The following is a 26,484-nucleotide window of genomic DNA, read 5'->3' on the forward strand; positions in this document are numbered from 1 at the left end:
GTCACCCAACAGCTGCGGTACCCTGGGCACATTTCTTTTCTCTGGGCCTCAGTGTCTTCATCTGTAAGCACTGAGCGAATTGTAGTTTCCTCCTCTAAGCTTAGGTTGTTGGAAAGGTTACACCAGTGATGCATGTCAAGTGCCCGGCCCCCATCAGCACTCTGTTAATGGAGGGGGTGTTACTGTTGTTCACTGTTGGTGGTATTAGTGTTAGAACGGGTGTTATTGTCAATGAGAAAACTGAGAGTCAGGAAGGAAGGGAGCCTTGAATGAGACCCTTCCAGCAACATCAAAGAACCACTGCTATTGCAAGGCTCTTTCCACGGGACAGAGGGACTCCAGCTCACCCACTTGGAGGGTCTCTTGCTATTTATTTTGGCAGCTCTGACCTTTGCAGCAAGTCACCTGAGCCCTGGAGGGAATAGAGATTTAAACTTTTTGTTTTTTTTTTCCTCTGCCTGGGGCCCAGGGGCCATCGCCCCTCCCCAGGCTCTGCAAAAAAAAAGCCCACAAACACCCGCCACTCAATTGGTGTCTTTATTCATACTCTGTTGACATTTCCCATGGGGAACTGTTGAAGGGGAGGGGGCGGGGCTGAGCAAGGAGCCAAGGCTGGCTTTTTCCTCCAGCCAGTGGAGGAATGGATGGGGGAGGGCTGTACTAAATAGAGGGAACAAGAGAACCATCCCTATGTGGGCTGAGATGCATCGTGGAGTGACTTCAGACAACCTGAGTCCTTCGGTCAAGAAATTCAATCACAAAGTGGAAAAATAAACATCGAAAGAAAAGAACAAAGTGCATACAAAGCAAACTGCTAATGTAGGAGAGGTCCTAAGGCAGCCAGCAGTGAGAAGCCAGGTGTGTGGGGCGGCCACATCCGCGCCCCTGTCCCACTGCCCCATGCCACGCCGGGCTGTCAGGCCACCAGTGCCCTCTTGAGACAGTTTCCGTCTGTTGGCTCCGAGGGTGCTGTGAGCCACAGAAAATCGTGGCAAGGTAAGAGCCTGAAGTGTGTGACAGCACCAAGGCAGCCCAAGGCAGGGCTGCATTGAGAATATCAAGGCATCTCTTTGGGGGTGGCTCTGGGGGGGGGTGAGGGCAGTTGGGAGGGGTACAATCAGCACCGTTCCTTGGGCACAGGGCAGAGCCACTCTCCAGAATCTTAAATTACCAGGTAGGGGTGAGCACGCCCATTTAACTACAGAGCTGAAGGCTGCCAGGCCCATCCGGGTCCTTCCCTGGCGCTCAGGGCCCGGTGTGCAGAAGGCAATGTGGCGGGGCAGGGCCTGGGGGAGCCAGAGCCTGCTCAGCAGCCCAGCCAGTCGGATTTGATGCTTCCAAATTTCACGCTTTTCAGACTTTGGTTCTCCAGCTTCAGGTAATACGCACCCTTGAAGAAGTAGCTATGACCTGGGATGAGAAAGAGGGGAGGCTGTCACCACCCCACCCTGAGACATGGAAGGTTCCTGGGAGCTTTGAGAGCCACCGGCCATAGGGCACAGGCTTTTCAACCAGAGAAGATCCCTCTGAGGCCAGAGGGAAGGGAATGGCTGGGGAAGTCCACTCCCTGAGTCCCTGTTTTTCATCTTGAATGGGAATTAAGATACCGACCTCTTAGAGCTTGTGGCGAGGACTACATCAGATAACATATGCTATTATGAGTATAAATAACAGCATTCCACTGAGCATGGGTACAAACTAAGCAAGTCCCAGAGACCAGAGGGAGCAAACTAGGAGGCTTCTCACTCCATCAGGCCTGCAGAGGGGTTTTATTTGGCTTGCACACATATTTTGTTTTGTTTTGTTCTGAATTCTAAGTTGCCAACACATAAACATCTGGAAACTTCATACGAAAATATACATTTCTTGCTTCCTCTTAAAACAGCTAGGATAGGGACGTCTGGGTGGCTCAGCGGTTGAGTGTCTGCCTTCTGCTCAGGGTGTGATCCTGGGGTCCCAGGATTGAGTCCCACATCAGGCTCCCCACAGGGAGCCTGCTTTCCTCTCTGTCTATATCTCTGCCTCTCTCTCTGGCTCTCATGAATAAATAAATAAAATCTTAGAAAAATAAAATAAAATAAAGCAGCTAGGATATCTAGCAGCACTGGGTCCCGTTCTTGCAGCAGCCTCAAGAAGCAGATGATTGTGAAGAAGCTATGTGCCTTCTGGTTCACCACAGACCCCACCCCTCCCTCCTGTCTGCCTTGTCTGCTTCACTCATTGGTGCTACTGGCCCAGCCCCTATGGGCTTTAAAATGTGTGACTCCTGACATCGATGATCTTGTTTGCCTCCTTTAAAAGCCCGGCACGTGAGAGGGACTCCATAGATGTTTATTCTTGAAGAGAACCCTTAACCAGGCCCCTGGATTATACTTTGCTCTTTCTTGGACATGTGAGACCTTTCGCCACAGGAGGTTTGGGCCGTGTGCTTCGCATATGATAGGGGCTCAATAGAAATCTTTGTGGAATTTAATTGCAACCTCCTCTGAAAAGCCAAACTGGACTCATTCCCAGGACCCTGCAGACCTCACAGAAGCCTCCTCAAGAATATGTTTTTCCAACCCCAAATCCTATCCCTTGCTGACACTTGGTTGTATTTTACTCAGCGAGGGATGGAGTTGAGTGGGACATCTTTGCCACATCAGCAACAGGGCATGACAAAGTTTGTCCTGTCTCAAATGGAGCCATCCTTCTGCTAATGGGAGGCAGTCACAAGGCCTCCTGTGGAACCTGAAAGGGCCTGGACCAAACCCCAGAATGAATGCAGGGCACAGAGCCATATTTCTTGTTCCAGCAGGCCTCCTGCCCTCCCCTTCCCTGGCTCCAGGCCCTGCAGCTGTGAGAGGCCTTTCTGGGTCTTACTGCCTGGAGCCGGCTGAGTGCGCAGAGGTCAGGGGTCTGGATGCCTTCCCAGTACTGGGCTGAAGGGGCTGATTTGTTCCCCGCCCCCGCCCCAGCACCACTTGCCTCCCTACACAATGAGGGAGTGTGTGCTTGTGGGGAGCTGGGCCCTGGCTGGGGGTGGGGAGGCCTGTCCTAGAAAGCGGACAGGGCTCTGGGCAGCTCACCACTGCCTTGCAGGTCCACCACGGCGTCCAGGTTATCCGGGATGGCGTTCCAGGCATCTGCGATGAGCTTGGGGAAGCCAGGATCCATCTTCTTCTTGACTTCATTGTATCTGCAAGCAAGCGGATCTGAGGGACCAGTGGGACCTCCTGGAGGCCAGCCCTCCTCCCACCTTGATGGGAGGGTCCAGCCCAGGGAAACCAGCCCTAGCCCTGCCTGGAGGCAGCCGGCTGGAGTGGAAGGCCAGGGAGTCAGACTGGGGTCTGGATCCCAACTCCACTACTCATTATTAATTACGTGACTTAAACAGTCCCATAAGAGCAATCTTGTGATTATTGCTAAAGTGTAACCGGTGTATTAACCACTTTCCATATACTTTCTCAGTCAATCCTTGTGACAATCGCAAGGACACAGTTATTACCTTAATACCAATTTTACAGGCCAGAGGCTTAGAAAGGGCACCCAGCTTCCAAGGAGTAATCCAACCCAGGCCTGTCTGGCTCCAGGGCTGTAAATTGCTTTCCAAACCTCCACTTTACCAACTATAAAATGGGGTTGTAGTTAATGTTTTTAATTGACATATATAAGAATTGAAAGAACATATATGCAAAGTGCCTATCTCCATATCTGATACTTAGTAGATATTTGGGAAATGTTAGTCCCTTTACAAACTTCTGATCCCTGCTGTGGTATGAAGAGCACTGGACTAGGAACCTAGGGACAAATTCCAGCCTTAGCAACCTTTCACTGAGAGGCTTTGGACAAACTGCTGCTTCTTTATCCATCACGTGGAGGTAACAATCTACATCCTGGGAGATGATCTCATCTGGGATGGCCAGGTTAACAGTGCAGGTATGTGGGTGGAAGCTCACTTAGTCAGGGGGCAGGCCTCCCGCCACTGGAGTCCCTACTGCTGCTAACAGGGTGAGTAGTTATCCTGGGCTGTGCCTTTTATCCAGGTAGTTACCTGGGGTATTAGCTGGCATATTCTTCTTCCTGGCTAGCAATGTCTCCATCTTTTTCAATTTGGGGAGAATTTCTTAAATGCTAGGCTCACTTTGATTCCTTTGCTTCTCTATTTACACTCAACCTATTATTCCCTAAATATTTAATGAGCTCCTCCTCTCTGATTGTCAGTGGATATTGCATTAATCAAGATAGTGCTCGCTTCGACAGCATATACTAAAATCAAGATAAAGTCTTGCCCTTGTGGAGCTAACTTTCTAGACAGATCCATGGTTGAATGCCATTCTAGTGACAGCCAGGCTTTCTTCTGCTGTGCCTCAGAGCGGATCCTCTTCCCCACGGCCACCCCAACACCACAATAATTTCTCCTGTAAGTTCCCTTCTCCAGGGGGGTTCGCTTCCCCCTTTCTCCGTCACTCTGAGAAACTGCCAGAAAAGCCTTCCTTGATCCCAGCTGCATCATAAGACTGCTTGCAAAACCTAACATGCTTCCTCGTGACCTGGTGTACCAAAGCCAAGTTTGCAGCTCAAAATCCCAGCCCTCCATCCACATCATCCACATGGCCTTCACTGAAGCCCCACCCCCGACCCAGAGCTATGTGCCCTATGTTTGCATCCAGCCTAGCCACAGAGGGTGGGCAGGGCAGGAAGCCACCTCATTTTACAGATGTGGAAACCGAGGCTCAGGGGAGAGAACCAATTTGGTTCCAAGTTCTTTTCCTCTGGGAAGGGCCCGACATCATGACATCAGAAGGTGCTGGCTCTGCAGGGGCTCGAAGCTCTTCATTCGGCTCTCTGTCCCCAGGCTCCTACAGTGTTCCCTGCTGGCTGTCTTAAATGTTTCTTTCTCTGCGACACCCTGTACTTCCCCGCAGCTGTGGAAACTGGCAGTGTAGAGCAGGTGTTAAGAACACAGACGCTTCCGCCCTAGCTTTTCTTCGGGTGTATCCTTGAGCCAACTTCAGCCTCAGTTTCTACACCCAGAAAATGGGGCTAAAGATAGTATCTACCCTACGTGAAAAATAAAGGCGAAATGCACATATGTCTATTTCCCTCATTCTACCATAAACTTTGCAAGGAAAAGTGTGACTATTTCTTGACCACTGTCTTCCAGCCCCTGGCTTTATATAGAAGATATCAAATATACATTTAGAAGATAGAAGATATCGAATATACATTCGTGGGCTTAGTGGGAAGCTTCCAGAAGCAGGGGCTGATTACTCCCTGGATTAAACTAGGGGATGTCAGGCTGGAGGCAGCAGCTTTGTCCTCTGTCATTGGGGGTGTCTGTCCTTCTCCTGCAAGGAGGCCTCCAAGTCCCCTGCACACTCAGCTCCAGTAAGAGATGTATCGGTCTCTTCAGGAAACCCAGCCCTGAGATTCCGATAAGGCCTTTGGCTCTGCTGCTTTTAAGTAAGTTTCACTGGCCTACAGCAACGCATCCTGGACCCCAGCTTTGGAAGGTGGGCTTATTGCAGAGAAGGACTGAGAAGCAGGTAACCCTGCCCAAAACCCAGCCAGGCTCCACCACAGCTGAGCGTCCTCGTGTATGTGCACACATGTGCATGTGCTCACTCGCATTCACATGTGGTCGCATCTGTCATATGTGTTTTTATCCACGGGGGTGGGGAACATTGGAGGGAGATTATAGAAGTCCTTCCAATACCCTGAATCATCGACACCAGTGCTTGAAGATTCTAAGATTCACGTTTCTATGTGTCTGCGTCTCTCGCCGTCTAGGTTCTAAGATTTAGAAATTCAGGGCACCTACCAGGCTGAGAGGCCATTTGTAGTATGTGCTAGTGCTGAGGAGTGTTCCGGAGCCTCTGGGCAGAAAGCCGGCCCCGAGGTTTCCTGGCTGACTGTGTTCTTTCTTGAGGTTTGAGATATCCATCAGTTTGAGCTGCTAAGTATCTTAGAAATACGTGTGGAATTCCTCCTAGACACAGGCAAATAGCTTCCGCATGCAGAGCCTCTGGGGGCAGGGTGGTGGGGAGCAGGGCAAGGGGAGAAGAGAGTAGCCTGGGAGGGAAGCTGGAATGTTCTAGGGAAGGCAGACAAAGGGCCCCAGATGCAGTTGCAGCCACAGGAGGAATGCAGGAACCACCCCCTGCACCCGCCATGCCTCCCCACTGCCCAAATGACCCTCAGGGTCCCGTGGAGGGGTGTGGGGTTATGGGACTAGAGAAGCAGTTATCATCCCGGCTCTGTGGTCAGCACACTTGCACTTAAATAATGTAGACCAAGTTATTTCTTTTCTTTGGGCCACAGTTTCCTTGTCTGGGAAAAGTGAAGAATTATAATCAAACTCCAGAAGTCTGGATGGCCTTTCACTGACCATTCTTGGACACTGGGCTCCCTGACCCATAGCCCTGATCATGGCCTCTTGGAACTGAACCCTTCCCTTTTGATGACCTGGAGCAGGGAGCTACCTGCTTCCAAACTAGCCCCCTGCCAGTCTGCACCCAGAGACACTGGGCTGGTGGCAGACATGCCAGAGAGTGCCTGCTGCTTCCCATGGGACCTGATTTGGAAGTTCCTGCCAGGTCCTCAGCGCCACCCCCCGCCTTCATCACCCCTATTTCTTCACACCCCGCTATCTAAGGTATAGTAGGGAATAGTGAGGAATAAATAGCATAGTCTCTGGGAGCCAGAATTCCAAGGTTCAAGTCCCAACCTGCCACGACCTGGCTGTGTGACTTTAAGCTAGATGCTTCCCCTCATCTGTAAAATGTGAATAGGAGTAACGACATTTATCTCGTAAAGTCCGTGGAATAGTGTCTGGTGGAGAGTGTGAGTAGTAGCAGTAATTAGCTTTATTTTTATTACCGCCTTCTTCAGCGAGTCACCCCCAAATGAGAGGTTCCAGGCAGGCAGACAGGGGCCGCATCCAAAGACTTCAGAAAAGGAAAGGAGGTTCTGACCACCTTGCACCAGAAACGTGCCCAAGGATGGTTGATCCTTCGGTGACCTCTCAGAGGCCGGAGGGGGAACCCACGGCCCCAAACCACCGACTCTGCCCCAGGAAACAGGAAACCGCAGCACGTCTTCTCCACGTCCACACAGCTGGCTGTGCTGTCCCCCTTTCTACCGCCCACACCACCAAGCCCTTACCTCCAGAACTTGTCTCCGGCAAAGATGTAGGTCTTCTTGTTCTTGCTCCAATTAAAGGCAGCATCCACGCGCTGAACGTCAGGGGGCAGCCCCAGGCTGGTCAGCGGCTTGGGGTACCCTCGCTCCAGGGTGCTGGCTGAGTACACCCAGTACTCATTCCCTGGGGAGGGAGCAAAGCGGGCGTTGGTGGCTGGTGCTGAAGCCCCTCAGCCTGGCCTCTTCTGCCTATCGTCTGTCTGCCAGGGATGCCACCGTGGCCGCTCTCGATGGGGACACGAGGTCCTGCTCACTTCTGCTTCAGTGCCCAGGATCGGGACTCACATATATGGTTTTACAACCTGCCTCTAGAAGCAGCCCTTGCTATTCACACGCTAAGTGCCACACTTGCCATGAACACCTTCTCCTAATTGGTGCCACTGCCCAGGACCACTCTGGGATGGAGGGGGTGGGGAACTGGCTGGTGGAACACGTACCTGTCTGATGCCCCAGGAAGCCGTCCCTGTGCCCACACCTCAGACCAGGGCAGGGTCCAGTTGGTCCTCCCTGCCCTGCCATAGCCCTACTGCATTTCCTCACAGCCTGCTTTTCTGTCTCCCCCGCCAACTTGTGAGCTCCACGAGGGCAGCGGCTGGATCCCCGGCACGTGGTAGGTTCAGATGCTGAATGAGCAGGTTTCCCAAGTGTTAGCCACATGACCCTACCCCTGCTAATTTTTACCATTTACAGAGACTTTCCGTCCTCTTATGGACCTCCTATTCTGTTTTCGAGGAATTCATCTTGAATTCATCTTGAAATCCACGGAGATAAATTTTTTTGGAAATCAATTTATTTTAAATGTTATAAGTGAGATCATCTTAGAAAAAGTTCTAGCTAAAATCTTTGTCTGCCAAAGGCTCCAGCATTAGAAAAGTGTTAGGGACACCAGCACACAGGCACTAAACTGTGATTTTCCTTCTAGAAGAGGATCAGGATTGGAAATTAAAAGGTAATGGAATGTTCACTCTGTGGGCTAGTGCTATTTGATGCTGGGTGTCTGAGCCAATCCCCCAGAGGAATCCCATGCTTTTGGAACTGATGGTTGAAAGAACAGATCCTGAAAGGACAGGGAGTACCCACAGGTACACAGGAACCATGGTGCAGAGCCCCAGGGATCTGAGGGCGAGGCAGAGACCTTCCCACGCACCTGCAAAGAATACAGCCTTCTCCTCCTGTGGGGCCTCGTACACAGCATCAATCTTTTCCGGGAGCTCAGGCCAGAATGTGGCTACCAGCAGGGGCCCCATGGGCTTGTTCCGTGGTGTCACTGTCCGCCAAATGAACCTGCGGTGGGGGCAGGGGACACAGGAAACCACACTCTGGGTCACTCTGCAGCTGTTACCACATGTGCCTCCTCAAGCCCACCCAAACACTTCCCATTGATGATGCCTTCAGACAGGAAGGCCAGGTCAAGGGCACGTGGGGGCAGGACTGGAGAATGAGCAGAGCTCTGCCCACCTGCTCTGCAAGATGCCAGGGCTGAGGAGCCACGTTGTTTGCCCCTGTCTTGCTCCTTCCTCCAGGAAGCCTTCCCTAACTACCTCCATCATACCACATTCTTCCTCCTCAACATGAGTGTCTGCAATAGCAGTTTGATGATTTTTTAAGATGGTTTATCTCTCTTATTAGCTCAGATGTCCATTGAGGCAGGGGCTGATGGTACTCCAATCATCTCCTGAATTGAAATGGAATGGACTCGTGTACTTTGGCAGGGGCGAGAGCTCTTATTTACGGACAGCCTACTAAGCACCACGCCCTTTGTGTGTCTTGTAAAATGAAATCTTCACAATGTGACAAGATAATATGCACTCCTGGTGGTCTATGAGCATCCATGATACATTTATTTCCCTATCATCCTTCTTCACACAACTTCCATATTTATGATCCGAGCTTGCCCACCGGCAGACCCATCCCCATTCTGATGAGCTTAAGCCACTGGTCTCGAGGTACGATTCCCAGGCCAGTAGCATGAGCATCATCTGGGAACTTTGTTGGGGCCCACTCGAGACCTATGCACCAGACTCTCTGGGCTTGGGGCCCAGCAATCTGCTTTAACAAGCCTTCCAGATGATCCTAATGCATGCCAACATTTGAGAACCACTGGTCTAAGCCTATCAGAGCTTAGAGTTTCCTAGAAATTGGCATGGATTCAGCAGTTACTGTATGATTCATGTGGGCCCAATGAGATTGAACAGACAGACTTGTAATTCACAGCTGGGGAATCTCTCACTCTCTCCTGCTGGATATGGCCAAGGAAGCCTGCAGCCCCCACGGCCCCTGGTAGTCATTGTCTGACCATGAGGGACCCAGCCTTGAGAGGATGGCAGTGGACAAAGATATCATTAAGTCACTGAGCTTCTTTCTGCCCTTAGAGGCAACCCTACCCCTGGAGTTCATACCACGTGACAGCAATTTCTGTCTGTTGTTTAAGCTGGTTTGAGCTGGGGTTCCCCGTTATCTGCAGCCCAAACATCCTGCTGCAGGAAGGTACCATCAACTTTATTGGGCAAATGAAGCTCAGAGAGATCACAATATTATCAGGATTTGAATCCAGACCTGACTCCAAAGTTCTGGGTTTAATTATCTTGCAATATTACCTTTCTCCATCCCCCATTTTGCATCTGATCAGGGCTTAAATATTTGCTGGTTAATTCAACAAACCCATCAAACACTCATCACTTTCCTTCTGAAATTATGCTGTGTCAGGCCAGGGATGGCTTTAAACCTAGGCCTGGGCTCTGTACCCTTTTCTAGGTCTGCATTTCTCAGATCTAAATGTGTGGTCAGGGTTTCCTTACTGGGAGGTACTCCAGGCTAAGGACAGTCCTGGGGAGTGGGGCCCCCTGACTCACCTCTTCCCCATCCCTATAACAGGGGCTGCTGGAAAGCACTGGCATCTTTTGTTACACTTCCAGGTTTGGGCATTCAAGGCCTGATGGTACCTGACTTCTCACTGCATTCTGGGTCTCCTAGCTCTCTCGGCATTTTGGCCATCTCCCTGTTGGCCAGAAGACTCTGCAAAAAGCAGGGCATCCTCCCTGCGGCACTGAGCCCAGTGCCTGGACCAGAGGAGGACGTGCTTCACAAAAGTTCATGGAACATCTTCCAGCCTCATCAGGCTCTTTCCATCCCTCCCCTCTGCAAGCCAGGAAGTCTCACATCTCTACGGCTCTGCTCTGATCTGCTCCTGTGGAGCCCCCTGCTCAAATACCCTTCCAACCTGTCAGCTCGTCACTCCCACATCATTTGGTTCTTCTTTAAAGGCCCGCTGAAGGGCTGCTTCCTTTTCAGAGCCTTCCCTGACTTGCAGGTGTCCAGGCAAGCATTTTCAAAATACTTCTGCAAGTCCATTCCTTTCATCCCGCTGTGGATTGCTGTCAGGTCTCCCTGCCTGTTTCCCAAATCAGACTGCTGCTGCTCACACTTCAATGAGTATAAGAATCATAGGGGAATTTGTGAAAATGCAGATGCCTGGGGCCCACTCCCAGAGATTTCAGAGGGCCTGAGGGTGGGCGCAGAAACCCACACTCCTAATATTTACACCCTTGGGGGCTCTGGTGTAGGAGGCCCGTGGACCTCTCTAGGCATTAGGCAGCCCATCTGCTCTCAGCAAGCCAACTCCCACAGCTCCTAAAGCAAAGTAGTTGGCACAATAGATGCCAAGTAATTGTTTGCTGATAATACTAGCTAGTATGATCCAATACACTTGCCTTGTGTCAGGCATGAGTCTAAGCATCTAATCTTACAACACCTAATCTCTACAACAGCCCCATGATGCAGGTTAGAATACTATTCCCATTTTATAGATGAGAAAATGGAGGTACCAAGGACACACATAATTAACTTGCCTATAATCGTGCAACTATTAAGCACGATTTACCACACTTTCTGAATGGTTGGATGGATGAAAGGATGGAGGAATGACGACAGGCTAATGGATAATAGATAAAGAATAATAGATGGATAGATGACGGACAAATAGATGAATGATGGATAGTGTATGTATACATGCATATATGTACAGTCAGATGATGGACAGACCCTTCAATGCGGTCCTAGATACTGTCTGCCATTCTCCGGGAGGGCTAGGGTGAGTTTCAGCTCTTGGTTGATTGAATGGGGGGCCTTTATCTATAGCATGAAGGATACCACCCCTCCCCTGTGGTTACTTGCTCCCCATACAAAGCACGATTTGGCTATCCGGGGTCAAGGCCATTCCAGGGGAAAGCCTGTGGGAACCTGGATTGTTGTTCCCAATTCTTCCCTCCACCCCTTTTTAGAATGACACATCCACGTGCATTTGCCATGTGACCTCACATATACTACCCTCTATAGCAGGTGTTGGGCTTGGCCATGTGATTTGCTTCAGTCAATGGAACATTCTCAGCCGTGTTGTGAGTGAAGGCTTTAAATGTTCTAAATATTTATTTTTATTTATTTATGATAGAAATAGAGAGAGAGAGAGAGAGAGGAGGAGGAGGAGGAAGAAGCAGGCTCCATGCCGGGAGCCCGACGCGGGACTCGATCCCGGGACTCCAGGATCGCGCCCTGGGCCAAAGGCAGGCGCCAAACCGCTGAGCCACCCAGGGATCCCCGGCTTTAAATGTTCTTGTGTGATTTGATTTGGCCTCTTGTGCTTGTCATCTGCCACGAGTAGCTGCTAACCCCAGGAGAATGAGTGACACGCAGAACGTTCCCGAACCCAAACCACAGACTGAAGCCAAGACACCTAGCAGACCCACAGACTAGGATAGAGCAAAAGAAATGTCTGGTGTGGTAAGCCACTGACATCTGGAGGCTGCCCAATACACGGGACAAACTGTCTATACAGGCCATTCTGTGAAGCCTCCAGTGGGCTCCCAGACCACGGGAATAACAGAGGGAATGGGCAGAAGGCAGGACAAGAAGCAAGCTCCTGCACTCACCGGTCCTTGAAGAAGAAGATCTCCCCACGGATCTGAGAGATGCCATCAAAGACAATGTCTTGTTTGCAGATCTCAGGAGTGACAGGTCCCAGAGTTGGGGTGGGGCCAGTGCCCGTGCCAGCATCAGGGGAGGCCCCTGGAGGAGGACATGACCTCAGACTCTCCCCACCAGGCTGAGCCCCCCGGGGCTGCCCACTCAACCTGCTAAGGGTCAGAAGAAATAGTATTCTGGCCTTGGATTGAGCCCAGGTGAGACACAGAAATGAAGCCTGGATGTGATGGGTGGGGGACAGGAAAGAGAAACCAGAACCCCCAGCACCTGGTCCTTTACAAATGCTCTTCACCAACATCACCCGAACCAGTCCTCATCATAATACTTCCATTTTACAGATGAGGAAACTGAGGCCCACCAAGGTTAAATGATTAATGATTAATCATTAATTGGTTAAAACCCAATCATTCAACTCCAAAGCTCGGGTCCTTAAGCCCACAGGAGAGTCAGAGCCAGCAGTGGGCACTTTCTCAAGGACTCATCCCTTTGCTCCTCATGACAACCGGCCACAGTGCAAACTGAGTCCAGGGAGGTAAAGACCTGCTCCATCACTTGTGAGTGAGTGGCAGAGGCCCTCAAACTCCGCACCTCTACCTCGAGCCGGTGTTCCTTCCCAAATCCGTGTGCCCCCAGCTGTCACCCAGCACCACTTCCACTACTTTGACTTGGTCCAGGACCATCTTATAGCCACTTTTTTTTTTTTTTTTAAATGGACCCACTCTAGCCTCATTGTAAGTATTAGTAAATAAATCACTAGTTTCAAGCTCTGGTTCCATTGTGCCCATTACACATTAAAATAAAAGAACAGGTAGGAAAACTAGACATTTTTATCCCTCCATATCATCAGGGTCTTTCCACATGCTGAGCAATTCTGTCCTGGGTTTTAGCTCATTCTCCTGAATTCTAAACCTAACTTCGTGGCTCAAACCTGGCGACCCTGTGCCAGAAGGGAACCTTAGTCAGGCCTCAGTGTACCCACCTTGAAAATGTGGAGCCAGTTTTTCCCTGCTGAGCTCACGGAGTGGCTCCGGGAAGCCAAGAGGGACATGAATATTGATATTATTTGGAAAGGAACAGGACCATCCAAAGGAAGGGGACTAACCCTTGAGGAGCTGCTCTGATATGCTCAGAACAGATCAACGCTCCTGCCTCCATCTCCTGCAGCTCTGGAAAGATGGGACCTTGCTGGTTCCCAAGCCCCAAGCCTCCACCCCAGGCTGCATAACCTCCCCAGACTCCCATCCCGAGACTCCCACGCTGCGGGTTACCATAGAGCTCTTGAATGCCCTTGATGTCGTCTTGGGACAGACGGAAGTTCTTGGTGTAGGTGTAAATGGGTGCCATCAGGGCTCCAGGGTCCTCAGAATGCTCCAGTCCCATTGCATGGCCAAACTCATGGGCTGCGACCAGGAATAAGCTGTACCCTAAGGGCCGCAGCGGGGGAGAGCGGTAGAGAGACAGGGAGAGAGATGAGAGAGGAGCGAGGCTCTGGCCCCAGTGATGCTGACTTTGAGGACATCCCCATGGTAGGGGGCAGAGAGCCCTGCAAGTGGCACATATTAATTCTCTCTTCTCCTGAGAATTCTAGGTCTGATAGACTATGCCCATTGCTTTCAAGGAGGGTCAGCCAAAGTTCCTTTGTCCCTTCCAGGCTGGGCTTCATGCAAGCTCTACAGGAGACCAGGAACAGCTGTAAATCCTCTACTTAAAGTCTCATTTGTTAAAAATCTGGTTTTTTGCCTTTATGTTTTTTTACAAAGAGTAGGGTCTCCAAGAGGTAAGAGAGTGGGTCCCCTGTTTCTTCCCCAGAGGAAGCCATAAAATCCAGTCTCACTTGGAGTGGCTGCCCAGGCTCAGTCACAGAGAGCAAACCCCATTTCATACTCTGTTGTAGGATGAATTGAGTCTCCCCAAAAGATAAGTTCATTCCTAACCCCAAGCACCTATGAATGCGACCTTATTTGGAAATAGCACCTTTGCAGATAAATTAAGTTAAAATGAGGTCATACCAGGGTAGGGTGGGCCCTTAATCCACTGTGACCTGTGTCGTTCTAAGAAGAGAAGATACTTAGAAGGTCACGTAAGAACAGAGGCAGAGATTGGAGCAATGCAGTCTTCAGAGGGAATGTGGCCCTGCGAATGCCTCGACTTTAGACTTATGGCCTCCAAAGTGCATGAGAATAATTTTCTGTTGTTTTAAGACACCCAGTTTGTGGCACTTGGTTATGGGCACCCCCAGGAAACTAATACATGCTATGAGTGTGCCACACGAGCTCTGGAGCCTTAAGCCCTCCCAGCAGATGGAGAATCCCACCTTTAGGCAGAAGCTGGAGCAGAGCACGTAATACCAGGGTATGTCCTAGCATGGCATTCGGTAGGGGTTAAGGAAAACTCTTTTGGCTGGCCTCTGGCAGTTGATGCAATCCAAACTCCATCTCATTGTGAGTAAACAAGAAGAAAAGTAACCTAGAAAGAGGCTGATCGAATTCTGGCCAGCCCTGCACCAACCCTCTCCCCTGTCCATCAGGGGCCATCAGGGAGCTTTGGGCCCAATGACACCCGGCCCTGCAGACTAGAGTGGGCATGGTGCCCCCAGGCACCCCTCTACAACCTGCGTTGACCACATAGTAAGGTCATGGCCTATCTCCTGGTCACTCTCTTGCCCCAGCCTGTGTACCCTGGAGGGCAAAGAGCTATGTCAGGCAGCTGTCCTCAGCACTCAGCACTGTCAGAGACCCTCCCCACCATTAACTTGGCAAAGGGACAAGGAGGGCTCTGGGGGCTCTCTCGTGCTGCCTGGAGGGTGGCTTTGGACGATGAGGCTACTTCTGTTTTCTTCACGTCTCCTGCGCACCCAGCTCCTTGAAGGCAGCTCTCCATTGGAGAGGCAGGAATGCCTCGTAGGGGAATTGTTCTCTGGTATAGGATACCCTGTGCCCAGCACTGAATGTTTTGGGCAGGAACCACCCCATCTAGAGGGGTAGTCAAGGTGGAGGGAAAGCGCAGCGTCTCCAGGGATGGGCAGGACCTCAGTCAACATACTGTCTCTACCAGCACAGGTGGATGTGTGGGGCTGGTGTCTGTGCCTGAGGTGGGTGGCCAGTGGGGCAGTGGCGAGGAGGGCAGGAAGGTTTCCGGTGCAGGGGCGGGATGGGGTCTGGTGTTTCTGCCCAATGGTCAGAACCTTGTACCTTGGTCAGGGCAGAAGCCCCATTTGCGGTCATCATCATAGTTGGCCGTGGTGGCGCACCACACCTTCCCGTCGCTACGGCCCGCGCTGGTGCAGCTCTCATGCTTGTTGCCCAAGAAGGTGAAGGGGAAGACACAGGGGGCGCCTTCCGAGTTCCCACCAATAGTGGACATGGCTGTGGAGTGAGGGACATGGGTCAGGGGGCAGTGAGGAACCCGAGGCTACCACTAGGGAATGACACGATGCAGACAGTTAACAAACCATGATTACTGAGTACTCACTTGCTCAGGCCTGGGCACTGGAGCAAGCACTTTATACATATTTCTACAACCCTGTGCAGTAGGGAGCATAACCTACCCCTTACCCCCATCCCACCATTTCATGGATGGGAAACTGGAACTCAGAGAAATGAAAAAACTTGCCTGAGCAGCTACTGCTAGAAGTGTCAGGGATAAGATTCACACCCACGCAGCCAGATTCCAGAGCTTTGATTAGCCTCCCATGGACGAGGCCAGAGGGACCAGAGGCAAAGGGGGCTGGGCAGAGCTAGAAGCACCCACATACTCCCATAGACCAGGAGCTCCCTCATGCAGGGTCCTGCAAAGACCTACCCGTGTCTCCTGCAGAAAGCAGGTGCTCAGTAAAGATGGGCCAGGGAAGCAAGCAGGAAGCAAGGAAGGGAGGGAGGAGGAAAGGAGGCAGGGAGTCCTTACTGAAAAACAGACAATGAAGGCCAGAGATGCAGACAGGAGCAAAGAAAGGCAGGGAAGAGAGACTTCAAGAGGAGACAGAGAAAGAGAAATGACTGCAAAGGAAATCGACGGAAGGTGGGCCATTCAGACCAGTCCCGAGCTGGTGGGACATCAGGCATTTCCCAGACGGCTCAACTGGCTACGGGTGCCCGCCGACCGTTCTGACTTGGGTGCCCAACTGTCCCAGCTGCTAAGCACTCTGACTGCCACCCTTGTCCTGGGAAAGGGGGTGGGAAGTGGGGAGGGCGCTCTGGGAGGTTCTGGGTGCAGGGCAGGCTGCAGGCCGAGGCGAGGGGCGGTGGGGGGGAGGGGAGGGCAACACCCACCGGTCTCGGGGCAGAAGCCATACTTCTTGTCGCGGTCATAGTCTTCCGTGGTCCCACACCAGCGGTAGCCGTCCGTGCGGCCCTCCGTGGTACAGCTGTCGTAGGAGGTGCCCTGGAAGCGGAACGGGAACTTGCAGGGCTGTCCGTCAGCGTTGCCACCCATGGTGAACAGGGCTGGGGGCGGGAGAGAGGGGAGGGGGTGAATGTGAGCGGCCACCGCCTGCCTGCCTGGGGGTCAGCTGGCCGCCGCGTGGGCCCAGCCCTGGCTGGTCGCCATCCTCCGGGTCACGCCGGTGAGGTCACAGCATCGTTAAAATATTCAAAACCCATCTCTAGCCGTTGGTCAACTGCTGCTTCTCTGGGCTCCTGGAGAGTACTCCTGTCCCCCCTGGCCACCTCGGCCCCTCCCCTGGGACCTTAAGGACACCTCCCTCAACCCACCCAAACTCCCTCCTCCCAACAAGGAGATGGTAAAACCTGAGGCACGTGGGGCTTCCAGAGCCCCGCGCACACCCAAGGGTCTCTGTCCCCGCTGCTTGGTCCATGCCCACGCCACGTAGATCGTGGTTGGCAGGACCACAAGAGGCTTTCCATTTGAGACCTAGGAAAGCAGTTCTGCGAAGGCTCACTCTGGAACTGCTCGTGGTCATCTCTCTCTTGCTTACAGTCTTTGTCTCTCTCTCTCTCTCTCACACACACACACACACACACACACACACACAGAGGAAGCTTCACCTCCCTTTCAACCTCAGGCGCTTTCCTGGATGGCCCTGCTGTGGTCCCTGCAGGGCAGAGAGGAGGAGAGGGGGAAAGGATAACATACACTTTGTTCTCCCATTCTAACTTCCCCAAGATGTGAGGCTATGACTGGAGAATTTGGGGAGAGTGGGATTCGGAGTCTGGGTTTTGGTCTCTCTTAGGTTCTTCTCCTGCTCCCCCAATGCCTTCATCCACCCTAAAGCTACAAAATGGTGTGTCTCTGAAATTGCCAACTAGCAAAACCACAAGTGCGTAACAAGGACCATCTGTGCGCAACGGCGCCAGAGGTGACCTCATCAACCCCCATTAACTCCACCATGACCAAAATGTGGGCCAGAGATGGCAGGATCAGGGCCCCATATCCTCACTACTCTCCTCTTCCCAACCAAGAGACCTTCCCCCACAATGCCAGAAACAACAAGACTCCGAGAGAGCCAAAACTGAAGCCACATGTCTTGGTGGCCTCAGAGAAGGAAAGGCACAGTGTTAACCTCTGTGGAGGCCAACAGCTGCATTTTTACCACCCAGAAAGCTCCATCTCCTTTCAGATCCTACCCCCAACAAGGATAAAGGGAAAAGGACACTGACTCAGCAGTCAGGAGGGGCTGAGTAACCAGAACCTCTATTCCAAGACCCAAACACGCGCGTGTTGTACGTACTTGCATCTGGCTAAAGATCAAGTATATGGCTAATGTCCAATGCAGGGAAAAACCAAACTTACGAATTACAGCTGTTTCCACTTCTACAATCAAGGCATTTTGTTCTAATCACAGGGACTGACACATGGCAGGGTTAACTATGATTGAATCCCTATTGGGAAATGCAAGATACATAAAATATTTTTGTTTAAAAATTTCTGACTTATTAATGGTCAGTGGTTTGAGCTCTTACTTAATACAAAGTATTGTGTGAGCTTGGTATTAAAAGCATAAACAGGAACAGATTAACTAGATCTTTGTTCCTTTCCTTCTGTTAAGATGGCTGGTACTCAATGTCCAGTAGCTATGGGGTCAGAACAAACATGTAAAATTACAGCCGAAAAAACACAGGGATATATAGATCAAAGAGTCTTTATGGGGATGGAAAAGAAATAAATATTTACAAAATGAATTTTTGGATTTTCTCCCATTTCCCTCCAGTTTTCTGGGCTTTTGACTTCTAGAATCATCCAGTATGATGATGTGACAAGTATAAAAACGTACATGCTGTCTCCTTATGATTTCCGGTTATGAAGTGTGTCTCATGGTGAAGGATATATTAAAAAAGGATTGAGTATGTCAATACCTTGACCCCTTTAAAAAACTTTTCCCTCTGTATGGTTTCAAAACATCTGAAAATGTTATGTCTCAAGCATTGGCAAAAACACATACAAAAATACTGAGTCAGGCCTAATGCCTTTGCCAAGACACAGAGATGCAGACACAAGCAGATACAAAAACCCAGAGAGGCAGATAAGGAAGAGGCCCCACACCCAGACATGTGTACACACCCAGGTGTGTGTGCAGGAGTATGGGAGTCCGTGTCCACATGCATGCAGACACACACACACACACACACACTGGAAAAGTCGGTCAGAACCGGGAACAATGGCTGAAATTCCCAGGGCCGGTGTCCCCAAACCAGGTTGGGTATCAGCCTCTGTGTCTGAGTCTTGCTTCCCAAGCTTGCTAGGCTTCCAAGCCATCCTCCACAGCCTCTTCTTAAGTCCTTGAAGCCCCCATCCTGGCCTGGGGCTAGAGACTGGTTCTAGAGAGAATCACTGGGCATTTTAGTAGTTCTAAATTCATTCTTATGCACATTAGAAAAAAAGTAATTAGTACAACAAGCCAGTGATTTGGGGCACCCAGGTGGCCCAATGACTGAGCATCTGCCTTTGGTTCAGGGCGTGATCCCTGGGTCCTGGGATCCAGTCCCTCATCGGGCTCCCTGCTCAGCCTGGGAACCTGCTTCTCCCTCTGCCTAAGTCTCGGCCTCTCTCTCTGTGTCTTTCATGAATAAATAAAATATATATTTTTTTAAAAAGCCTGTGATTTCACAAATGCTATTGCTAATGACAAAACAAACCGATTTAATGAAAGTATCGTGTAAATAATCATGCAGATGAGGACACAACCATGGCTCACACGAGGGTGGTGGGCCTGAATGAATGGAATGGAGGCATGCTGGCTGGCTGGCAGTGTCAGGCCTGTGGAGGAGTAGGGAGGGCAGGGGGAGAGCGGGGAGCCTGGCAAGGTAGAGGCTGAGGAGGAAAGCCTGGGGCCAGGTGGAACCTCACCTTCGTGGGGGCAGAAGCCGTATTTGCCATCCTTTTCAAAGTTGTAGGTGGTGGAGCACCAGAGGAAGCCGTCACTGCGGCCAGTGTCTGTGCAGCTGGTGTACTCTCTGCCATTGAACAGGAAGGGGAACTTGCAGTACTCTCCGTCGGCATTCCCATACTTCACACGGACCACTGCGTACGGTAACACGGGGTGGACTGTCAGCGTCTCCAGACCCTTCTTTAGAGACCAGGATTCTGACTCAGTCGGGCATGTGACCTCCCTCCCATGGCCAGCTCTCTGATCCCATCGGAGCAGATGGAGGTGTCTGGGGTTGCCAGGGAAGCCACGGTCCTTGTTGCTAGGGACAGCAAGGCATGCAGAGGACCCGAGAGGAGACCCGGCATGCAGATGTTCGCTCTCTTACCTTGTCCTTCTCCCAGGGTCCATAGCTCATCGTCATCAAAGTGAGAGTCTCCCCCAACACCAGGGCCCGGGGCAAAGGCATGAGCCAGGAGCCCATCCTTGCCATCAAAGGGGTATCCATCTCCATGCTCTGCAATACACAGGGTCTCAGCTTCTAGCTGCCCCAGCGGGGCCCTAACCCAGCCACATCCCTGTCCATGGTCCCTCAACCCTAACATCCATCCCTTTCCCTGTCCTGGTACGGTCATCCAGCCCTGGGAACACAGAGCCTCAGTAGAGTTCCTGACTTGATTATAACTATCCTATGGTCTACACTACCCACCCCCCCAAGTCTATACAGTCCCCAGGATCTCTACCGCTGACTTTCATTGTCTATACTACCGCCAGTGACATCATACCTATCCACATACTAATGTGCCACACCCTCATCCTCACCACTCTCTCATTGTCCCCACGTCTATACCATTGTCCAGATCACCTACCCCACATCCACACTGTCAATTTAACCCTATATCTGACCCTCAACTCATACCATTACCACTATCCGCAATGTTTTTTTTTTTGTTTTGTTTTGTTTTGTTTTGTTTTTTTCACTATCCGCAATGTTAACCCACAAGTCTACTTTGCCACCCAGGTGCATACCACCCTCCCACATGTTAACACTGTTGCCTCTGCCATTCACCCACATCGCAATACCACTCACAATCTCCACATTATCTACCTTCGTGTCTATACTACTGCCAGTGTTCATAGTACCAACCCACATGGCATCCTTGATGCCAGGTTCTAGCCCATTTCCTCTCAAGTCTACACTACTCTGCTGTTTCTGACCCTCTCTCACATCTAGAATTCCTCAGTGTCCACCAGCTTCAGCCAACAGAACTTTCTGTGACGATGAGGAGATTCTTTGTGCCATTCAATTCAATAGCCATGAATCTCATGTGGCCACTGAGGAGCTGAAGTGTCGCTAGTGTGACTGAATTTTAAGTTTAATTTAATTTTAACTAATTTAAATTAAAATGGCCCAATGTAGCTAGTGACTACCACGTTGGGGGATGCAGGTGGACCACCTGCTTTCAGGATTACACTGCGTCCAGGATAAACTCACTGTCACATCATCTGCCCCCACATCAATGTGGCTCTCCAGTGTCTACACATCTTCTACTTTCCTGTCTAAGCTCTGCTCAGGAACCCCGTGCCCCTCCAATGGCCAGACTGCCTTCTGCTGACCCCTCTTCTGCCTACCCCAGCGGCCAAAGTTGATCATGATGTCAGCCTCTCCATCGTGGATACGAGAAAACCGCAGCGGAGTTACATCACTCCAGACTTGGAAGGCACGAGCAAAGGCATCATCCACTGTCTCAGGGTCCAGATCAGGTGTGTAGCCAATGATCCTGCAGGGGGTGGAGATGCATGTGAGTGTGTCTGGGTGTACAAGGGAACGGGAGTGTGCATATGCACACAAGCATGCAAGTACATGTACAAGTGTGCGTGTGTGACCATGCATGAATGTGTGCAAATGTGCGTGCATGTATGCAGGTATGTAAGTTTGTGCCTAAGCGTGTAAGGGGTGCATAGGTTTCTGCAGGCATGTATGAGTGTGCATGAGTGTGTATGCACAAGCAGGTATACATGTGTGCATGTGGAGCAGAGCTAAGAGAACAGTCCACCCAGAATGCCTTGGGCTTCTGTGAAGTCCTAGACCAGCCCACATCTCCACACCTGGCTCAAGAGTCTCCTTTCTCACCTCCGGCTGGTGGGTGGCGGCGGGGGGGCATGAATAGCGCATTGAAGGCTATGAGACAGAGATCTCACCCTTGGAATCCAACATGAGTCATTCAGAGGGAGCTCTCAGCCCAATTAACAACCGATAATAACAACTCTATAATACCATATAAAACTCAACAACCAATCATCAAATCCCTTCACCCACCCTATGAGCCCCTCTAATAAGGACAGTGACTGGCGTTCCTTACACTCTCACTGTATGCTGGGTGCTAGGATATCCCTTTATATCGGTGACCAAGCTTAGTTTCCAACAAACCTAAGAGGAGGTTGTGTTTTAGCCCCATTTTATAGATGGGAAAGCCAAGGCTCAGAGCACTGCAAGCCAAGCAGCCTGCTGCCCCCAGGCTAGTGTGAGATTCAAGTCCTGGTCTCACTCCAGTTCCTAAGAACTTTGGACTCAACTTCTGAAGATGCCAGGCTGTCACTGGATACACCCTGGGTCCCCACAAAGGAGAAGGCAAGGCCCAAGGACACTCAGTGTCCCCCAGCTCTGGGACCCCACTGCCTGCAGCCCTGCCTCCGCACCTGTATGTGATCTGGTTCTTGTCCCACTTGGGCTTTCGGGGGAAAAAGTTGTAGTTGGCCACATCAGGGTTGCCACAGCGTGGCTTCCGCATGGTTTCGATGGTGCTCTGGTCAAGCTCCCCAGTCTGGGGCAGCCCAAAGAACTTCTGCATTTTCTTCAGTGTGTCCTTTAGCACAAACAGGTTGCATCTCTCTTTGGGGCAGCCGTAATAGGTGTTCAGGTATTGCTGGAAGAAACAAACAGCCCGAGGCAAGCAGCCATGTTAGGATAACATAATGTTGACCAAAATAGTCAGGAACCTAACGGCACTGGGATAGAATCCCAGGTTCCCAAACCAGCTCTGTCACTCACTGAGTGACCTGAAAGCTGTAACGACACATGGCTGGGGGCACGTGTTGGGAGCTTACTAGATGCCCCTAGAGCAACTCTGTAATGCAGTTACTCTTGCTATCTCCCTCATACAGAGAAAGAAATTAAATCACAGGGGAGGGGGCACCTGGGTGGCTCAGCAGTTGAGTGTCTGCCTTCGTTTGGCTCGGGTCATGATCCCGGGGTCCTGGGATCGAGTCCCGTATCGGGCTCCCCTTAGGGAGCCTGCTTCTCCCTCTGCCTACGTCTCTGCCTCTCTGTGTGTCTCTCATGAATAAATAAATAACATCTTTAAATAAATAAGTAAAGCACAGAGAGGTTGGGAAATTTGCCTATGATCCCCCAGCTCGCAAATGGTAGAGGGTGGATTTGAACCCAAGCAATCTGGCTCTGGAGCCCAGGCTCGGAAGTATAACTCTCTGCCTCTCCTCTTTACCTCCACCATCTCTTTTAATTCACCTAACTGCTGAAGACAGAGGGATTTGGTTTTCTCACTTTCCTTAGAAGGATATTCAAGGCTTATGTGCATGGATTCCTGTAGCAGACAGACCTGTGTTCAAATCCTAGAGCTGTAATTTCCAAAAAGAAGATCATCCTGTCCTCATCTGGCTCCGTGCTCGCTGAGGCCTAAACTAAACAGGCCCCTAGGGAGTTTCAGGGACCAACCAGCTCAGGTTTTTGCCTCCCTGCCATGTGCCAGGACCTGTGCCTCAGTACTCGGGAGAGACTGGTGAACATGACAGGTGTTTCTAGTCTCCAGGGTGCAAATCCCAGCGTGGGGAGGTGGATGGACCACAGTCTGTGCAAAATTGAATGTGTGAGGTGTGTTATGTTGGAATGGTGAAAAGAGCCCGGAGACTTTATTACAGAGGCCCTAACCCTGTTTGGGTGGGGGTAGCTAGGAAAGGGAAAGAAAGAGTATAATAATAGTAACAATGAGAATAATGACCACGGTTATCTCCCATTGAGGCTTTACCATGGGCCAGGGGCCCTTCAAGGTTTCTATGATGGCCTCACCCTTAACTCTGAGACCCCACTCTCATGCTGTTTGCAGAAGCAGCTGAGACTGTGAAATGAAGTCACTTGCCCAAGGACGCTGGCCACTCATGACCCCCTGATGAGAGGCCAGGCAGCCTAAGCCCAGAGGCTGCCCCTCAAGCCTCCTACTGCATGGCCTTGGGGCAACATGGACTTCCGCATGCTGTTGGAGGTGTGGGGACCCGGGGAGCTCTGTCAGTGTTGCAAAGCCCAGCCCCAGGCAACAGCCACATCATCAGGCATGCCAGCTCCAGATCCTTGAAATGAGTAGCCCCCTAAAAATGTAAGGTCTCTCGGGGCGCCTGGGTGGCTCAGTGGTTGAGCGTCTGCCTTCAGCTCAGGGCATGATCCTGGGGTCCCGGGATCAAACCCCGCATCGGGGTCCCCAGAGGGAGCCTGCTTCTCCCTCTGCCTGTGTCTCTGCCTCTCTCTGTGTGTCTCTCATGAATAAATAAATAAAATCTTAAAAAGAAAAAAGACAAGTATGATCTCCCAACCTATTTATCCAGCAGGGACAGAAGCTTATATGCAGGGAGAGGGAGTGGTGGCATCACATTCTGAGAAGGGGTTCCTAGGGTGACCAGGGGGTGCAAAAGTCCTGTCCTGGGCAGGTTGAGGGCCAGGATGAAGGAGAATAGATTTCTGGGGCGTCTGAAGCAGTAAAGAAGCAGATGTCTCGTGGGCTGGGAGGTACCCCTGGAGGCTCCAGGCGCCTACAGGGTGAGAGGAAGCGCCCCTCTGATGCCCCCAGCCCCCTTGAGTAACGCTGCGGCCGGTCCAGGGAGCTCCTGGGCCAGGCGAGCGCGCTGGCAAAACAAGCTCTGAGCCACAGCCCGGAGCCCCGCCAGGAGGGAGGACTGGCTGGCTGCGGTCCCACCAGCACGGGGCTCAGTCCGCCCCCGCCCCCGCCCCACGCGCCGGGGCCCCTCGTGCGCCTGCCCCTCCCGGCGCCTGGCCCGCCAGCCTCTCCCGGGTTCTCCAAGCCTCTGGAGAAGTTCGAGGAAACTTTCCGAGGTGCAACGCTTGACCCTCCGAGCCAACTGTCCATTAAGCCAGGTGGAAAGGATGCGCTCTTTGCTTCCCTCCGGCCCACGAATACTTGCCAAAAGATCCCCTCCAAGGCCTCTCTCCAGATGTGTGCGGAAGGTTCCCTGGCGGTGGCCAAGCTCTGCTTTGCCCTGAGTTCCTATCCGTATGTGTGCCAAAGTGAACCCAAATTGGGCGCCAAAGGACCCTCTTCTCAAAGTCTCACGCGGGATCAAGAGATCCTCCCTTTTCAAGAGACCCCTTTCAGACCGCTGGCCAAAGGCCGAGCAAGACGCCTGCCAAGGGCCAAGGGCCCGTAGCCAACCCCCCAGATGTGTCCAAAAGTTGTTTACAAAGCGGGCCCCCTTGCCAAATCCCCCGGTTACAAGACAATGCCCCTTTATTTACAAAGGAGGTCCCTTCCAGCTGTTGGCCAAAGCATCCCGGCCCTGCCACCGCTGGCTCCTCGCCCACCCTGCGGGTCCTCAAAGTTGCCAAGTTGTTTACCCAAGGCCTTCTCCGATTACCAAGGGGCTGCAAAAGGGATCCCGCCTTCCGCCGGCCAAAGACCACCCCCCACCGAGCGGTTTCCAGAAGCTCCTCCCCACGCCGCGCGCCCACCGCGGCTGGGGGGCTGTTCCGGAGACCCCCCCACCCCACCCCACCCCACCCCCACCCCACCCCGAGCCTCGGCCTCCGGAGTTTCTCCCAACTCGCCTCCCTCCCGGGGCCGGGCCGCAACTCACCACAGCCAGCTCTTTGTCCGTCTTGGGGGCGACATCTCCGGGGAACTTGATGATGGGCGACGGCGCGGCGGCGGCGCGGCCCAACAGGCAGCCCAGGACGCAGAGCGCCCGCAGCGGGCCGGCCAGCGCGCCCCGGGCCCCGCGCTCCGGGGTCATCGCGCTCCGGGGCCCCGCGCGTCGCCCGGGGGGTCGCTGGCTCGGTGCGTGCGGCCGCGGCGCCTCCTGCCTGGGGCTGCGCTGCGCTCCGAGGGGCCGCGCGACTCGGTGGGCCCGGCTCGCCCGGCTCAGCGGCGCATCCTCCGCCCCGCGCCCCGGCCCGCGCCCCTGCCCGCGCCCCTGCCCGCGCCCCGGCCCGCGCCGCCGCCGCCGCCGCCCGTTGCCGCTTTGTACGGCTCCAGCCCCAGATGCGCAGCCTCCAGCCGCCGCCTGGGGAAGTCTGGATGCAGCGGAAACACGGGATGGGGCGGCCGCCAGATGTGGCCTGCGGGGCTGGGAGGGCGCGGGCGGCGCAGGGAGGGGGCGCGCTCGGCCCGCCCCGCGCCGCCCCGGCCCGGCCCTCCCCCGGCCCTCCCCTCCTCCCCCCCATCCCCTCCTCCCCTCTTCCCCTCCTCCCCCGCCCCGGAGCCCCGCGCCCGGCCTCGGGACCCCCGCCCCCCGCGGGAGACAGCGGGCGCGACCCGCCTGGACCGTGGGCGCCCGAGGTCGGGGAGCAGCGGGGCTGGGAGCGCCGCGGCGGGGGCGAGGGCGAGGGGCCGCGCGGAGACGGGGTCGCCAGCTCCGAAACGGACGGTCAGCGGCGCCGACAGAACTCTGAAGATAAGGACAGAGCGGCGAAGACAGGGGCAGGAAAGGAAAGAGCAAGAGATGTGGCAACAGAGAAGGTGGAGGGTCGCGCCCTCTCCCCTCTCCTTCCCGCTTCCTTTCCTTCCTTTCTTCCCACTGCAGATATTGGAGCGTTTGCTTGGCGTCCGGCGTGATGCTGGGTGCGAGACGCATACTTGGAAGCACAGGGGTTATGGTCCCTGCCCAAGGGGGATGTCCCCTCCCTCCCTCGGGAAAGACAATTAAGTGCTAAGGAGGAACTCTGGAGGGCTGTGAGAACATCTGTCCTCAGCCCCTAAACT

General features: G+C 52.7%; 1 protein-coding gene across 1 annotated transcript; it reads right to left on the reverse strand.

The window, feature by feature from the left end:
• Positions 1 to 524: 524 nt before the first annotated feature.
• Positions 525 to 25,520, reverse strand: MMP2 (matrix metallopeptidase 2). Its single transcript, XM_072827023.1, has 13 exons — positions 25,361 to 25,520; positions 22,181 to 22,407; positions 21,113 to 21,261; positions 19,869 to 19,997; positions 19,462 to 19,635; positions 16,428 to 16,601; positions 15,351 to 15,524; positions 13,428 to 13,583; positions 12,108 to 12,243; positions 8,330 to 8,466; positions 7,147 to 7,306; positions 3,069 to 3,178; positions 525 to 1,410 (listed from the first exon to the last, which is right to left on the reverse strand). Exons 1-13 carry the CDS (start codon positions 25,514 to 25,516, stop codon positions 1,307 to 1,309), a joined length of 1,986 nt encoding a protein of 661 aa, XP_072683124.1. The 5' UTR covers positions 25,517 to 25,520; the 3' UTR covers positions 525 to 1,306.
• Positions 25,521 to 26,484: the final 964 nt, after the last annotated feature.

Source organism: Canis lupus, chromosome 5, assembly GCF_048164855.1.
Source record: "Canis lupus baileyi chromosome 5, mCanLup2.hap1, whole genome shotgun sequence".
Taxonomy (NCBI): Eukaryota; Metazoa; Chordata; class Mammalia; order Carnivora; family Canidae; genus Canis; species Canis lupus.

What these genes read in the sequence shown, in the direction of transcription:
- MMP2 (XM_072827023.1), bottom strand. Translation starts at nt 25,516, where the DNA reads ATGACCCCGGAGCGCGGGGCCCGGGGCGCGCTGGCCGGCCCGCTGCGG. An exon ending in TGGCTTCTGCCCCGAGACCG is followed by an intron (nt 15,525 to 16,427) that starts GTGGGTGTTGCC and finishes CTCACTCCACAG; the next exon opens with CCATGTCCACTATTGGTGGG. An exon ending in ATCTTCTTCTTCAAGGACCG is followed by an intron (nt 8,467 to 12,107) that starts GTGAGTGCAGGA and finishes CCCCCACCGCAG; the next exon opens with GTTCATTTGGCGGACAGTGA.